We start from the raw sequence: 15866 nt of genomic DNA on the forward strand, positions 1-15866 counted from the left end.
ACGGACCCCCCAACACGAGCGGCATTCACGAGCGAAAGCGCTGGAGAGGATGACCCACTATATCGTTCCTATCAAGTGCTCATATGCTGCGTCCTAAAGCTCACGGCACGGTGCGAAAACGCGCTCACAACGAAAGCAAAACATCGTGCGCGGACATGCATGCAGACGCGCAGTCTGGCGCTGCGAACCCGTGCGATCGCTGCATTGAGGCTTCATTCTGCTTTGCTCCATTTCGTTATACAGACAGCTCACTATAAGAACATATTTCACATATTTTACTCTCAGTGTTTGCCTACCTTTCACGCAAGAAGCCGGTTCGGGAGACTCCACCGCGGCGATCGCGCGCAGCGGCGTTCACTGTACGTATTCGGTAAGGAGACAGCGTCTGTAAACGATTCTGTGCTTCCAGTTTGCCCAAGATTATTATTTTGACTGTAAAGAACTTCCCTTGTTTTGAGAGCATACTTACAGAAATCTCCGGGCTACCGCGTTGGGTTTTTATTGAGCGCCGTAAGCCTATCAGGAGCGCGCCGCGTTGTCCCTCATACTACGCAAGAGGGACGCTTCCGACAGATGGCGACTCCGTAAGTCCTCGCCCCCAATAGATACGTTCGCTGGGATGCGTCTTCAGGCATGGTTGAGCGTAGGGTACGGGATCGAAGTGCCAGGCCTGACGTTGCAGGCCATGGCAGGCCGAAGCAACCTCCGCCATCTTGCAAAGGCGTTTATTAGTCACCGGCGTTTGGGACCCACCGTTATCGCAGGCCACGGATTCACGAGCAAAAGCGCTGAAAAAGACGACTTCCAATCCTTCTCTACAGTTGTACCCCCGGCGCGGTTACCGTACTCTATATTTCGGTGCACAAAGCCCAAATCTCCGCGTTGGAAAGGTTTAGCAATTCCCCCAAGCGGCTTTGCATACGCAAAACGCAAATCGCGTTTGCACGACTTTTGCATTCTTTCGTGTTCTTCTTGCCTTCTTTTCTACGCCTGGTCGACAGCATCACGTAACACTGGGTCCAGTAGTTGCAAAGCCCATTGTTCGCCTCCCACGGAGACATCTTGCTCTGAAGGACTGCTGAAAACATATCTGAGTGTTTGGTTCGCCTGGGATCAGCCAGGTCCAAGTGTGGACGACTTCAATAATGTTAAACGAATGCGTTCGACTTAACTTATTTTCTTTTTTTTTTCTTGCACTAAGTAGGATTTACACACTCAATAAACACACTGGCATACAAATCATGTTGCCTGTTAGTCTGTCCGTTGCTTGTTTATTCTCCGGCTCTGTATTGGTACCAATATGGTTTATTGTCCACAAAACAAAGAAAATGCAGTATTGCGGGCGATAAAGGAAAGCGGGGGGGGGGGGGGGGCGAATTTCTTTTCGTGGAAGCTCGACCACGCCCCTGTGCCAATGTGTTGTTATGTTTCTAGCGATGGGTGACGCATTTAACGCAATTAGCAGAACTGAAAAGCAGTCCATTAGCCGTTCCTTCGTCGCTATTTTTTTTTGCATTGAGCTGAAACTGGTGAAAACGCGTGGCGCGTGACACCTGGGGCGCTTCTTGGAACAGCCCTGTTGCGCTCCTCCCACACCCTTTTAGTCAAAATCTCAGCGATGACGCAATATACTCATCCATAGATGGCAGCGCCATGCACCAAAATGCGAATTTCATTAGCAACGCGGCGATAGAATGACGTATCGGTGATGGAACAGAGCCCTCACCGCGAAATATTTTGTCACGTGTAGCTAGTGGGTCGAGGGCAAGAGTGGTTCGAGCCCAAAGGAACAGAGAAGACCAGAGAAGAACGGAGAACGCGCGCCTCTTCCCTGCTCGGGAGTTTTAGTAAACCGGCCGGTTTACTAAAACCCCCGAGATTACTTCTGAAGGCTCGTTACAACATCTGTGTACGCCTGCCCGTTTCACTCAGTAAATGCGCCGGAAGTGGGCTAAATGTGCTTACCGCTTTGAGAGAATGGAGGAAATCTCTCGACAAAAATCTATGTTTTTTTTTTCCCTGGTTAGGCTTCTTATTTTCGTGTAGTTACGTTTGACATACATCTGTGGACGCGCGCACTTTTCTTTACTTGTTTATCTTTATTTTTTTTCCTTTGTTTATTTTTGTTATGTAGTCCCACCCAACTTGTTATCTTCTTTTGTTCTACATTTATACGACCATGTATGTTAATCACGCGATATTGCTCTATTTTGCTGCCATATAGTAGTTCCTTCCACCACCTTACCTTGACCGGAAGTTCCAATGCAGTCTTTGACTACGGGACCTCCGTTTGTATTTCATATCTCTCAAAACTTGTAACTACTTCGTGGAGTAAATACACTTGTATAAACTTGTGCAAATATAGTGCGCACAAGTAGAAAAGCCTAATTCAACTCGTCTGCAAACGTTTGCTTCGTAAAGGGGCATTAAAGGGCAATATCTAAATAAGTGTATTTCTGGTAAAATATTCTTTAAATAGGCGAAATCTTCTTTGAAACCCCGTTTTCATTCGTTTCGTCAGAGAAAGAAAAAAGAAAGATGCTATTAATGGAGAAAGTGAAGGTCACGCTGGTTTTCAACGTTTCAGCTTCTCTCCTATATCGCGTAAAGGGGTGAACGGATTTGTCATCTTTATATCTGGCTATGATGAGTACATTCGTACAGACATATTGAAATGTTAATTTAGTGAACAATTAACATAGGAAGTAATTAGTCATTGATTCCCTCAACTACCCAGAACGGGAGATTCGCTCTAGGCTAAAAGAACGCTAGCGACGAACATTACATTCAGTGCCCCACGCTCAAATCTGAATTCGGAAATATTAAATCGAGCGTGTATCACACGTGACGTACGTTGGTCGTTGTCGGTTGAATTCCGGTATCGCACTGTTTTTTTTTCTTCTGTTTTTTTTCCGCCTTGACAGGAATCGGCCCGAGCCGCCGGCGGAATGGCCGGTCTTGTAAGGAGCGTCTACCGAATCTACGGGGGCGCCCGGGCAAAGGCGATGCTTCTGCTGGAGTCCTGCAGGGCCGTGTACACCCAGACGTGGTCCAGCAAGCAGGACCTGCGAGACTTCATGACGCGGCTCAAGCTTTCCGTGGCGAACCGACCGCCCCAGGGTGCGCCCGCGTCCGCCGACGCCGTGCTGGCGCTTCACGTCGAGCTGTCCTACGCGTATGGGCTGAGCGCGCTCCTCAAGATGAGGCCCCGCGACTCGAGCTCGCTGGCCGTGCGGTTTCACGGCGCGCTCATGCAGGCGGCCCTCACCTCGGACGACCACCCGGAGTAAGCGCAGTGGCAGTCGCTCGCCGATTGTACGCAGTTGAGAACAGTGACCCATCAATACGCGTAATATTAGAGAGATTGAGTTTAAGGGACGCAAGCGGCTTGCGTACGCAAGAACTAGGGGCCACGGTACTGCGCATGCGCAGAACCTTACGTCACGGTATGCGCATGCGCAGTACCGTCGCCCCCTAGTTCTTGCGTACGCAAGCTGCTTGCGTCCCCTAAACTAAGTGTATCTGTTAAGGCGATAGCGTTAAGGGCCCTGTGTCGCAGAAAATCCGGTGTCGGTGTCGGCGTCGTTTTGTCGTCCGTGAGCGAGAATTTCCGCGTATATTTTTAGGTATACGTACACGCCGCGCCTTGCTATGTGACATGCGATATATACAGTATATGGGGGATATGTTGCCACACCATTCTATCTATAAAGTTGCTCGTATATACCTTGTCGTACGTTGACAGTGTTATTTCTCGGAATTTTGAGAATGGCAGCCCGCAAACAAATGTAGTGAAAGTAAACACCGACGGCGTATGCCTTTTAGGTTAACTCTTCTCAGATTTAAGTATTGAAAGTGCGAAACAATAACAGAAACCTGAAAATGATGCAATTTTCTTGGCGCGGCTGTGCACTACCACCGGGATCAGCCCACGCAAGAGGCCGCGTTTCTGCCAGAAAACTCGCCTTCGTTGCTTAGCGTTCGTCACCAACCTTTCCCGATAAACATTACGGTTACATAAGCTGCAGTTGCGGGGAAGTGGGAGAAGCAGTCGGGGATCTTTGAATGCTGTCGCGTTCCGCTCTTAAAGGCGAAGCTTAATTAAGCGTCCTCCATTCTTTTTCCCGGCTGAAGGAGAACCTTCCTATTGCTCTTAAAATGCTTGTACGTAATGTTAGAGCGCTCTAAATTAGTTTCACAACGTTCGCTACTATTGCAGGTGAAATTCGTGGCGCTCGCTACGAAAAAAAAAAAAAAATTAAATGAGCGTCGGAGCTAAGCAATGCGTTTGTATTCGCACTGTGCGCTTATTTTTCGCACTGTACAAACACAATTTACAGGTTGTTTCGCATTAGTGTTGTATTTCGCTCACTATTGTTGAGATGGGATGCAATTATCGCACCTGAATGGACGTACCTGCTCGAGTTTCTAATGCCACAGTCACACGCGGCACTTTCGATCGCGATCGAGCCCGATCGGAATGGATTTTTTTTTCATCTATATTTGCTCATTTGCGCAGGCTGGGGAAGGTATAGTTAATCGTGATTGAGAAGTTCGGTATACAGATGGGGCTCGATCGCGATCGAAAGTGCACCGTGTGACCCCAGTATTAGACTGTTCAAACGCGTTGCAAACCAAGTCCGTGGATTGTTTTCAGTGTCCGAGATGGTGAGCCGCCGACAGGTTTCGTTTGGATGACTACACATGACATCATAGTCACGCTTTCTCACGCTCAGGCGTCCCCCTTCCGATTTAGAAGGGCAGATTCGGTATGCCGTGAAATCGCTACAACATTAGAAGGAACTAAATTATGTGGGTTACGAAGGTCACAGTTAAGAGACTCCGTTGCCATGTTCTACCCTAAATTTTATTGCGATAGCAGTTATATGGACACTCCGAGCACAATTTTGCCGTCGGCGTCGCCGTGAGGTCCTGTATGTAGTCCAAGGGCGATGAAATCGTCGCCGCGCGCCCTGTGCTGTTCGTGAGAGTGAGTGCGTATGAGGGTGAGCCGGCGACCTCGGCCCTCGGCTCAATGTCGCGCGAAAGGAAGGAAAGCGGGGAGGAATTGAGCGCGCCGTCTTCCTTCATGGGCATGCCGCGGGGGAGGCTAGGGAGAGGGGTGATGGGTGGGGGGCGTTCTTTCCCGGTTGGCCCGTGCGCCCGCCCGGGCCGTTGTATCTTGAAAGCCATCGGCGACGTGCACAGAGTCTGCCGCGCATTGTGTTTTCGCTGCTTAGTTCGCATTGGAAGCGATCGGCAGCACGAAGGTCACTTCGCTCGCTGCTGCTGCCGCGTTTACTCACTGCAGCGCTTTGACAGCGAGTTTCCGCGGATATCGAGTGAGATGTGTTTATGGTTGCTTGTGCGCGCGTGACACCACGCTTGTTAATTTAGTATGCCTATGTTTACAACTTTACACGGCCGCTGAAACTACTATCGTTACTTAGTATAGCTGTCCATTAATTTGCTATCGCAATCGACGCTTCGCCATTCGGGCTAAACTGCGACGTGTCTGTAGGCACACATCTCGTCTGATAATTTCCCCTCTGTGCGCGTGCGACGAACCAGAAACAATATTCTTTTTTGTTAGGCTGTCGTAGGTCTTAAAATTTTCAGACAAATGAATTTAGGAATTCCACTAAGTCGACGTGGTAATTGCAACATGAAGTTTCGTTGTTGTCATTTGTTGCGTAATATGTAACCTAGAAATGACGAAGTTTGCCTAATACATTTATTTCCCTACTTGTTCTATCTCCCCCGCTATAATCATATCAGGCTGTCTGCTTTCATTTGTAAAACAAAAAGTAAACACATGTAATTTAAAGAAGCTTTAAGTATGCTTCCCCTACTCCACCCAATTTTTGACCCATACCCCACTGTGGTTATATAGCGCCGTTTCTGAGATCATCATCATCGCCGTTCGCAATCTGGGACACGTCAACTTAATATGGCCGGCACTCCCGTCGCTCCATTTCACATTCGAAGTACACTGATTTGTAGTCCGCGGTGGCTAGCACTCAAGTTCTCTCATAAGTGCGACGGTGACCGCGCGGCCGTTCAACTTTCACTCGCCCCTCGCCGGTGGTTTGCCGTCCTTGCACGTAAGTCCATCGAATCGGTGCCGTTTACGCCAAAGCACACGCAATGGTGCTGGTGTATCGAGCAATGGTTGCACGGTAAAGAACCTCACGTAGTCGAAATTGCTGCGGAGACCTCCCCCCCCCCCCCTCCGTTCCCGTTATTACGGCGTTTCTCATAGCGAAATTGCGGCTTTGGAAAATGAAACTAAAAATTGCGGTTGGGCTGCCGATGCGCGAATCGCCCTTGCTTCTCGGAGATATAGACGCTTCCTGGATTTAGCTTTTGCAGTGTATGACACGGTCGCCGAGAGCATGTTGCTTCCGAACAGAGCTGGCTGTTCACACATTGCTTGCAGCATCGTTTTACTAATCTGAATATATGAACGAATTGGGCTACGTTCTTATTTATTTTCTTTCTTTCTTTCTTTCTTTCCTTCTTTCTTTCTTTCTTTCTTTCTTTCTTTTTTATTATTATTTCTTTTTTTTTTTGCTCGCCCGAAGCTTCATCATTAGTCTGGCAAGAGTCCTCGGTATCACGGGAGACCCGTCGGTGGTGATGACCAGGACTGAGCTGTACACCAAGATGAGGATTGCTGTTGTGAACGCCCACCAGGGACAGGCGCGTCTGGCGACATCTCGCGGCGTAAAGAAGGTAAGCGGCCGTCTCCTACAGGGCAGAGGTGGACAGGAGTAATCGCAACTGTCGTCAGCTACAGAATTACGTTCGCTGAAATAAAGAACCAGAAAAAAAAAGTCATGGAGCGTTATTATCCCTGCTCAGTGTCAATCTCGCCATTGACGTTACTGATGAAGCATCCTGAGTACTGTAAAGTAATAAAATATGTTTTATTTTTGTAGTTGTTGAGATCAAATTTTCATTAGAGACCACAAGGATGTCGAAGGCCTCAGACAAAAAGCATCTATATATATGATGGCTTGAAGAGAGGCTTTAGCCCCGTACTAGATACTTTGGCTGTAGACTGTGAAGAAAGGGTGCAAAGCTTGCTTGAAAATATGAGGACGACAGCTGTCACGTAATTGCGACACTCTATTTTAAAACAAGCAATATTTTTTGCGCATAGAGAGACACTCTGCACACAGTAAAAGTATTACTTATGAGAAGGGGATAAATACGCACAGTCGTCATCGAGCATTTTTATGAAAATCACGTACAATAAGCACAATACACAAGTTATGTTATAAAAAGCTTTACGGGCAATTATTTGTGTACGAGGTTTTGGTATCAGCAATTCACCGACAGTCCTATAGTATTGTGCTTATAATGTTTATATATCAAGTTCCCCAACGGTGAAATTAACAGGGTGCCATGCCTCGGCGCCGATTTGTGCCTTCTTAGCATTACGTAACTATAGACCCGAGGGGCTCTATTTTCTTGTCACAACCATATACAGCCAACAGATAATAAGCCAAGGAAAGCCTGTAGAGAAAATTATTTGCTGTTGTTATTTAAATGTAGAAAAAAAAATGGACAACTACCTGGCTATCTAGCACTGTGCTTGGCGCAGCACTGACTCTCGCGGCGCGTGAAATCTGCGTAACTTTTTTTCTTTTCTTACTCTGCGTGATTCTAGTCTTTTGCGTTTGCAGTATATAGTCAGTTCAACATAGAACCGATAAAATTTATTGTTCCCTCTACATCACTGTCAACGCTTCTGGAAGCCGGCTGTGTGTGTGGCGGTTTGGTGAAATGCGGCGAACCTCGAAAGACATTCTCGCAAACGGTGCTTCAGGGGCACGAGGCGTTCACACTCTTGCGCGCTCCTCTTTCGTGTGTCCGCGCAGGCAGAGGAACTGGCTTTCAGCGGCGTGAGCCGCGGCGCGTTCGGCGACGCTGTCGAGGCCAAGACTCCGTACAAGCGCACCGCCAGCATGTTCGTGACGCCCATGCTGCAGGCCGTGCTAGAGTCTGTGTGGAGGGACATGGCGAGCGGCGGCCAGCTGTTCACGTGGACCAGCTGGCACGTGGCCGACGGGCTCCTCCACTTCGTCGAACCGGCCTACACTGTCGAGTAAGTCGTTGATTCCCTGTTAGGTTTACAGACACAAAGCGAGATGGAAATAAGCGTGCCATAGCTCCTGCGGATTTCGCGGAAAACGCAACGGTTGGCGGAGCGCAGCCCGCTTTCGTCGTTGGTATTTATTTGCATGCGCGCGTTATCTCGTAAGTGCGCCATTTTTTCACCTGAAGCGGGCCTCGTCTCGCATAACGAGGCCCGCTTCCATCATGCTGTATCTGCATGCGCGTATTGTCTTGTCACAACCTCGCAACCTCGTATGCCTCTCCAGTTCTTCGGGACTCTGATTGTAATGCCTAGTGTAACTCCCTTTTTTCTTTAACTCGGGGATTTACCAAAAGGCATATGTATACAAAAAGAGTCACAGTTTCGCCCGAAAGGCGGAGCATTGATTGCGATAGGAAATAATTGGACCGACCTTCGAAGTAAGTTTAGTCGCTTTATCGGCTGCATAAACTGCTGTAAACATTCGCTTAATAAGTTAATTAGCTGGCACGTTATTCGTCACGCGGGCACAAGGAAACGTGAGTACATTTCACTCGACGACCGCGGACGCTCGCTGTCAGAACGCTGGCGTGAGGAAGAGCGGCAGCAGTGGCGAGCGAATCGCCCTTCGCGCCGCGACTCGCTTCAAGGCGAACTAAGCGGCGAGAACGCAGCGCACACGAAGCCATCAGCCCTCGGCGCACTTAGACACTGTACCCACCGCAGATCGTTTTCAAAATAGGGCTCCCACGGCCGCGCTCAGCCGTCGCCGGAGTAGAACCCCCCACCACCGCTTCCACTCCTGCTGCCTTCCGGCGCGTTTACGGCACGCAGCAGAACAAAAAAAAAAAAAAACTTCCTTTATCCGCAAAAGAAAAATAAAACTTACTTAAAGCTTGCTGCGCCTTAGCTGAAGCATTATTTGTGTGTTTCCACATTTCACTGACACTTCACCTTGAATATTTGCCTTTGGACTGGCTTAGTTAATCCGCTAGTTAGGTTTGTCCGCTTGCTGACAAAGCCGACACTAGATACATAGACTAATCCTTTTTTCTCTCTGTATTCTCGTATTATAATTATAAATGTTTTGACTTGTGAGTTGATGCGTGTCAATATACGCAACGCTCGTTCCTGTCAGTAGAGAGGGTCCAAAATTTCAGAATCAGTGGAAGTTGACGCCCATTTCAGTTGGTGTCTTAGCACGAAGAAGCGTTACTGTGGCGACTGCGGCAAAAGTAACGAAAAAAAAAAATTCCTTTTCTGCATGGCCGCTGGTCCTATATGGTGTGGTGTGTGGACAAAGGTATTTTGTCTACGTTCGCGTTGTCAAACTTCGTGGATTAAAATCAACTAGCAAGGCCGCGTACTTACTGCAATTCATTAATGCCTCAGCATTCTTTGGCGAGTGCCCCAGCAAAATCTGCCGCGCGAAAAGTGTAATGTCTTTGTATCCGCACAAAGATACGTAATTTGCGAAGTTAAGACATTTAATCGTTATAATAGTGTAACTGTAGATGATTGGTAGCTTTATAATTGATAAGGAACAATTGAAGCAAAAAAGAAAAAGATGAAAATTCATCAGATGGGAAATTGTTCTCGTCAAGCCGCCGTGAAAGCTTACTTTCCTGCATTTTGGGTGTATGTGTGCAGAGAAGCCTGCTGTGGGGCTGCTGAGGTTGAAAATAAAAATAACCGATGTGTACACGCGATAATAAAATAATAATAAATGATTGGTGGCGTTCAAAAAACTAGTGACCTCGCCGTCGCCGCGTCAAGGGTGTAACAAAAGAGGAAAACAGAGAAAAAAGAAATAAAGAAAGGGAAGAAAAACTGGTGAAACCGGTTGTGACGGCTTTCCGGCTCAATTGATCGAATCTCTTTGAAGGGGCCATGCAGCTTTCTGGCAACTCATCTACACGCCGTTGAGTACGGGGATTTGATTTCTTTGGCACTGGAAAAGCGATAGGTAGACATGCATAAGCTAGGAAAAGCAAGTAAGCAAAAGGGAAGTAACAGCCGAGCCAAAGAACGCTTACGCATTGAAAGACAATTCTCTGCATTTCTGTGGCGTGTTTTGAGATATACGTTCCCAAGACGTGCGATGAAATAAATTGGCTTCTCCAGTCAGATTCCTGCTTCAAGGTATAAAATGGCGTTTTGCTACAGACAGTAAAGAGAACAAAAATGCATTTTTGCTTTACCTTTGACGGCGCTCATCTCAAAGCAGGTAGAGTCATTTCGCCCCTAGCGGATGTGCCTTTCAAACTCACTGGTTTCAATTTTTCGCGCTGAAATACCTGTCCCGAGGTAATTAGCTAGAAAATTTGATAAGTGAATTCTGGTGATAAGTCTAAGTAATTTTTCTTCGCAAGTAATATCCGTTTCTTCGAGTCATTCAGCTTTAGATGCGTGATATATGCTATAGACGGCTTTTTTTTTTGATAAGCTATGCTAACTTCACGAAATACCCGGCATACACGTGGTGACTTCGTGGCCTGAAACTTCCTTCCAGGTCGCGCACTACTCATCCCAGGCTGACGGATGAGGTGGAGTTCGTGGCGGAGTGCGTGCGCATGGTCTCGCAGGTGATGGCGGTACCTCTGGTATCTGTTGCTACCGTTTCTCAGCCAAAGGATACGACCAAGGCTGCGATAACCGCCATTGCACACGCCGTAGCCGGATGCCTGAGCGCAAAGTGAGCGCCTGCAATTTTTTTTCCTTCCACGAGAAAGCAAAAACTAAAGCAAAAAAAAAAAGTAACGAGAAGTTTTTTTTTTGGGGGGGGGGGGAGCAGCGGGAAACGGAGTGTCATGCTCGCCGGAATGCAAGACGGGACTTGCGGCATGGCTGAATAATTTCGCTTCTTCAACCTGCGCAAACACACGTGCAGGCACAACGCCATTCCTTACAAGAAGTCGTTACCGAAATTATATGTTGTGTGTCTGTTTACTTCAACATACTTTCGATTCAGATTCAACTGAACCTCGCGCATAAGTTTTTCAAGGGCACAGCGCCGTGGTGCCGGCTCTGCCACTGCTGGCTCCAACCTGAGTCTTGACGCTGTTGTTGATCAATGCATAATATCGCGCAGGATAGACTCGGAATAGGTCAACATTAACGTCGATCCACACGAGGCCACTCAAGTGCTCACGTACGGGGCAGAAACCTGGAGGCTTACGAAAAGGGTTCTGCTGAAATTGAGGACGACGCAACGAGCTATGGAAAGAAGAATGATAGGTGTAACGTTAAGGGATAAGAAAAGAGCAGATTGGGTGAGGCAACAAACGCGGGTAAATGACATCTTAGTTGAAATCAAGAAAAAGAAATGGGCATGGGCCGAACATGTAATGAGGAGGGAAGATAACCGATGGTCATTAAGGATTACGGACTGGATTCCAAGGGAAGGGAAGCGTAGCGGGGGGCGGCAAAAAGTTAGGTGGGTGGATGAGATTAAGAAGTTTGCGGGGACAACATGGTCACAATTAACACATGACCGGGGCAGTTGGAGAAGTATGGGAGAGGCCTTTGCCCTACAGTGGGCGTAACCAGGCTGATGATGATGGCATGGGGCAACAATAAGGAGCCGAGTGCGTCGCTTCACCAGTACCTGATTTCACCCCCTTCCCCCTTTCTTTGGGTTCGTGTTCCAGAAAGCAGTGGCTCTCCACGTTTGCCGCCGCCCCGTCGGTGTTCGTGGGTTCGCCGGAGTTCATCAAGTACTACAACGCGATCGACATGTTCTTCTCTGCGTTCCCGAGCGTGAACATCTCCGGTCGGCACTTCTTCATGCAGTGGGTGGCGGCAGCTCAGGCGTGGCGCAACCACGCGCTTCCGAGCGAGCTCTACTTCGACCCGCTGGAGGCGGCCGTCGAAGTGACCGTTGACGGCACGGTCATCGTGCCGGCGGTTTTGGCCCTGGCGCCTTACTTCCAAGAGGACGGGCTGGTCGCTGCCAATGTCGGGACGATGGGTCATCTCATCGCCAGGGCCCTCGTTGAGAGGTATACGTTTTAGAGCAGTAGCTTCTTGCATGTTTCTGACAAATTAGACTTCTGGGTGTCGGCATAGGTGCTACTGAGGCGGGTATATATATATATATATATATATATATATATATATATAGAGAGAGAGAGAGAGAGAGAAAGGTTAAGGGGCGCTGAACAGAAGAACCAGCGAACATGCTTTTATAACCTTTGTAGAGTGACCAAGTATGCGCGGATGTTGGTAAAGAAATAACTTGCTACATAAAAACCTGAACATATATTGTCGGCTCACTGGCATCTCCAAAGCACGGTTAAATGGTGACATATCTACAACAGATTCTTTGATTTATTTTTGCTTGATTTAGCCATTCAGTGTGTGCGACTAGCCAGGTGTGCGTGCCCGACTGAGGTCATGCTTTCTGGATGGGCATGTCTCACTAATTCCTGCATAAAACATGAGCATATAGTGTCGCCCCACAGGTACCCGTAAAACACACCGATATTCTTGTAGAATAGTCATTTATATTTAACAGATTCATTTACTTGCTTTATTTGATTTGATTTAGCCATTAGGACGTGCACCACTTGGTGGGTGGGCCCGATTGTGACCAATCCTCCAGAATGGACATGTCCCAACTGTGACACAAGACCTACACTATACGTTCTTTTTTAACTTGCGGAAAAAAAATAAAACAGACACCACGCAGAGAACATGACACACGCAAGCTACCCTGCCAAATATTTAGGTAATGTAAGGCGTCACACCAGGGCATTCGAATTTGACTCCTGCGGATCGAGAAGGCAACGTCTTAACCATTCCGGACGTACCGCGGCTCGAAAAGGAGCCTCCTCGCACATCCACAAGAAGACCCGGAGAATTACGCATCCCTCGGGAATTCTCCCGAGAATTACCTTGCAAGGTTTGAGCCCAGGAGCAAACATAAAACCTTTATAGGCAATGCGGCACATCTCGCGATCTCGCACCTGAATATGGAACCGGGACTGGCTTCGAAACGTCGGGTTGTTAAAGGGAACGACAATCATTTTTTATTGTACCTGTACTTTGTTTTGTGGAACGTGAAGGTTACCTATTAAATTATGGGTTTTTGCGTGCCAAAACCACTTTCTGATTATGAGGCACGCCGTAGTGGAGGACTCCGGAAATTTCGACCACCTGGGGTGCTTTAACGTGCATCTAAATCTGAAGTACACAGGTGTTTTCGCAGTAGAGCTAACCAAAAAGTTTGGAGGACGCTTAAGGGTCGCCTTTAAGATTGGAATGCGATACCATTCAAAGATCCCTGACTGCTTCTCACGCTTCCATGCAACTGCAGCTTATGTAGCCGCAATGTTTACCGGAAAACACTGGCAGCGAACGCTATGCACGAAGGCGAGATTTCTGGTAGAAACGCGGCCTCTTGCGTGGGCCGCGATGCGGTGGAGGCGAGCGCCATCTCGAGCTAAAGGGTTTTGTGTTTTGAGTTTCCGCGTAAGAGAATTGTGTTTTCTCGTATATTCAAATTACAATCCGACGCTATCATGTCTGTAGGTTGTGTGTTAGTCGTACTTTACAAATTTTCTGACATATCTTACCTTGACAAATTCAATTAGTTCAGTAACTTCATTGCGCTACATGGAGGGCCTGCGTGGTTGGGTATGCGCGGTTCGAAAGGATTTTTGCCGGAACGATGGTCGACACTGGACGCCGGACGCCGGAATTTCTGCGACATCGGGCCCTTAACGCTTTCGCGTTAAAAGTGCTGCCACCCATTTACGCCGCAATTAGTCGGTGACATTTTGTATCTCACAGGGAGGCCACCACGGAGGAAGGAAACTCAGGAGAGGTCCTAACGCCACTCTTTGTGAAGCTAAAGTGAAGCCGGAAGTTGGCGTTGCTCATGGCGTTGCTCCGCCTCTCGGGCCAGCTCTCCTCTCTTGTTTACATTTCTCGCGAAACCACGCCGCGCTGCGCGCAACCGTGCTGCTGGGACCCGCGCGCTCTGCAGCAATACTAAACAATCATTAGCACGTTAGCATGATTCCGCCAAAGAGGGCAAAATTTCCCGCGGATATTCCTTCGTCCGTTGTCATTGCCGTGGCGCCGTACATTGCGTACAGCGTTGCATGCGCGTTCATTTCACGAACTTCAGTTCCTCCTGTCCCACCTGGCCACAGCAAGATCCGGTAGAGCACGGTCCAGATAACGCAGCGCAACAAAACGCGGAGACCAACGCAAACCTGCCCGCACGGCGCCTTTGCCACGGTACGAAACCTACGGAGCAACACGTGTGGGCGCACAGAACAATAACAAAGCCGCCATTGTGGCCCGAAAGGCGTGGCCACTACAGCAAAGAAAAAAAAAACAGCAAGAAAGAAGGGGATCCTACTACGTCATTTCCTCCACACTTTTCTCCTAGCGCGCGGAGGGGGTAGGGCCTCTCCTCAGTTTCCTTCCTCCATGGAGGCCACAGAACTCGGGTACTCACAAAATCGCACGCGCACGAAAATACTAATGTGCGCCGCCATGGAATGAGGGACGTCACAGCCTCACCACGGTTCTGCCGTTCCATTTCAGACGGCGAAGGCAGGGCCTCTTGTTAGCATGAGGCTTTTCTAGGTCATAATACGCACAGAATAAAGTGCAAACGCCTGTATACTCTGCTCGATTTTTGTGTGCCTCTTCTGGTGTGGTGTCCTGTTTCTCAATTTCGCGCATTTAGACGTCAATCGTTAGAATGAACCAACTAACCCCTCCAGACATTTTAATTATCTATATAATATATAAGACCATGATTTCAAACAATACACACCTGAATTATGCGCATGGAAGGCCAACAGTAAGAAAATGTTGGAACGCATAAAAAGTCTAGTTTAATATATAGAGGAGCCTTCGTGCAAAATTTGACGTGCGAAATACGAGCGGAAGCGTGGAAAGACGATATTAAAAATGGCCTTTCTAATACTGAAACTGAAAAAAAAAAGAAGTGACGCACGATCTAGACGTGCGGCTTCTTCGAATGACGTGCTGTAACCTAGCTACGCCATTGCGACAACCACCGCCATCGACTTAGGTGCTGCTTAGAGACTGCTAAGAAGAAAACAATACAGTTACCAGCCCTGCGACGTTGCCAAGATTGCTTGAGTGGTATACACTATACTCATTTATAAACAAGCCATAATTTTGTTGTAGTTGACTTTCAACAAGAGCCGACCTGCGGTCAGTATTTGTCTTTAGTATACAACAAATTCACGCAGAAATTCCTCTGGGAGTTGTCGAAGTATGCGTAAGCATTGTGCCACTTGCCCATCTCCACACAGCCCGGTGTCATGAATGGTATGAAACTTAATCCGGCCAGTAAAAACAACAGCGCTGCGGCGACACGAACTGCTGCGGACGCCGGAAGCAAAGTGAGTTGATGATGCAGGCAAACTACTGCAGGTGGCGGCGCCAGATGCGCTGATGTTCCGATTATAAGCCGTTATTGCTCTTTAGCGCCTTATCCGTCCGCGTCGAACCAATATCAACTGTGATCAACCGTACTCAGACGGCGGCTGCGTATGGCGCGGTGGCGTGGACCCTATATTGAAAGCGATCTGTGATAGGGACAGAGCGCGCCGTCTGCTGATAGCTTCGTGTGCGCTACGTTCTCGCCGCTTAGTTCGCGGTCAAGCGAGAGACAGCACGAAGGTCAATTCTCTCGCTGCTACGGGCTCTATCTTGGAAGTGATCTGCCATGGGGACAGAGTGCGCCGTCTGCTGATAGCTTCGTGTGCGCTGC

The 15866-nt window shown here is 48.2% G+C and overlaps 1 protein-coding gene across 1 annotated transcript in view; it reads left to right on the top strand.

The window, feature by feature from the left end:
• The window catches only part of LOC126518300 (uncharacterized), a 63225-nt gene that overhangs the window by 46456 nt on the left and 903 nt on the right, over positions 1-15866 (top strand). Inside the window, exons 12-16 of the mRNA XM_072285222.1 lie at positions 2925-3286; positions 6585-6735; positions 7887-8113; positions 10617-10799; positions 11755-12105. Coding sequence (XP_072141323.1) covers positions 2925-3286; positions 6585-6735; positions 7887-8113; positions 10617-10799; positions 11755-12105 — 1274 coding nt within the window. The remainder of the gene's footprint in view (positions 1-2924; positions 3287-6584; positions 6736-7886; positions 8114-10616; positions 10800-11754; positions 12106-15866) is intronic.

This window comes from Dermacentor andersoni, chromosome 11 (assembly GCF_023375885.2).
Source record: "Dermacentor andersoni chromosome 11, qqDerAnde1_hic_scaffold, whole genome shotgun sequence".
NCBI classification, from domain to species: domain Eukaryota; kingdom Metazoa; phylum Arthropoda; class Arachnida; order Ixodida; family Ixodidae; genus Dermacentor; species Dermacentor andersoni.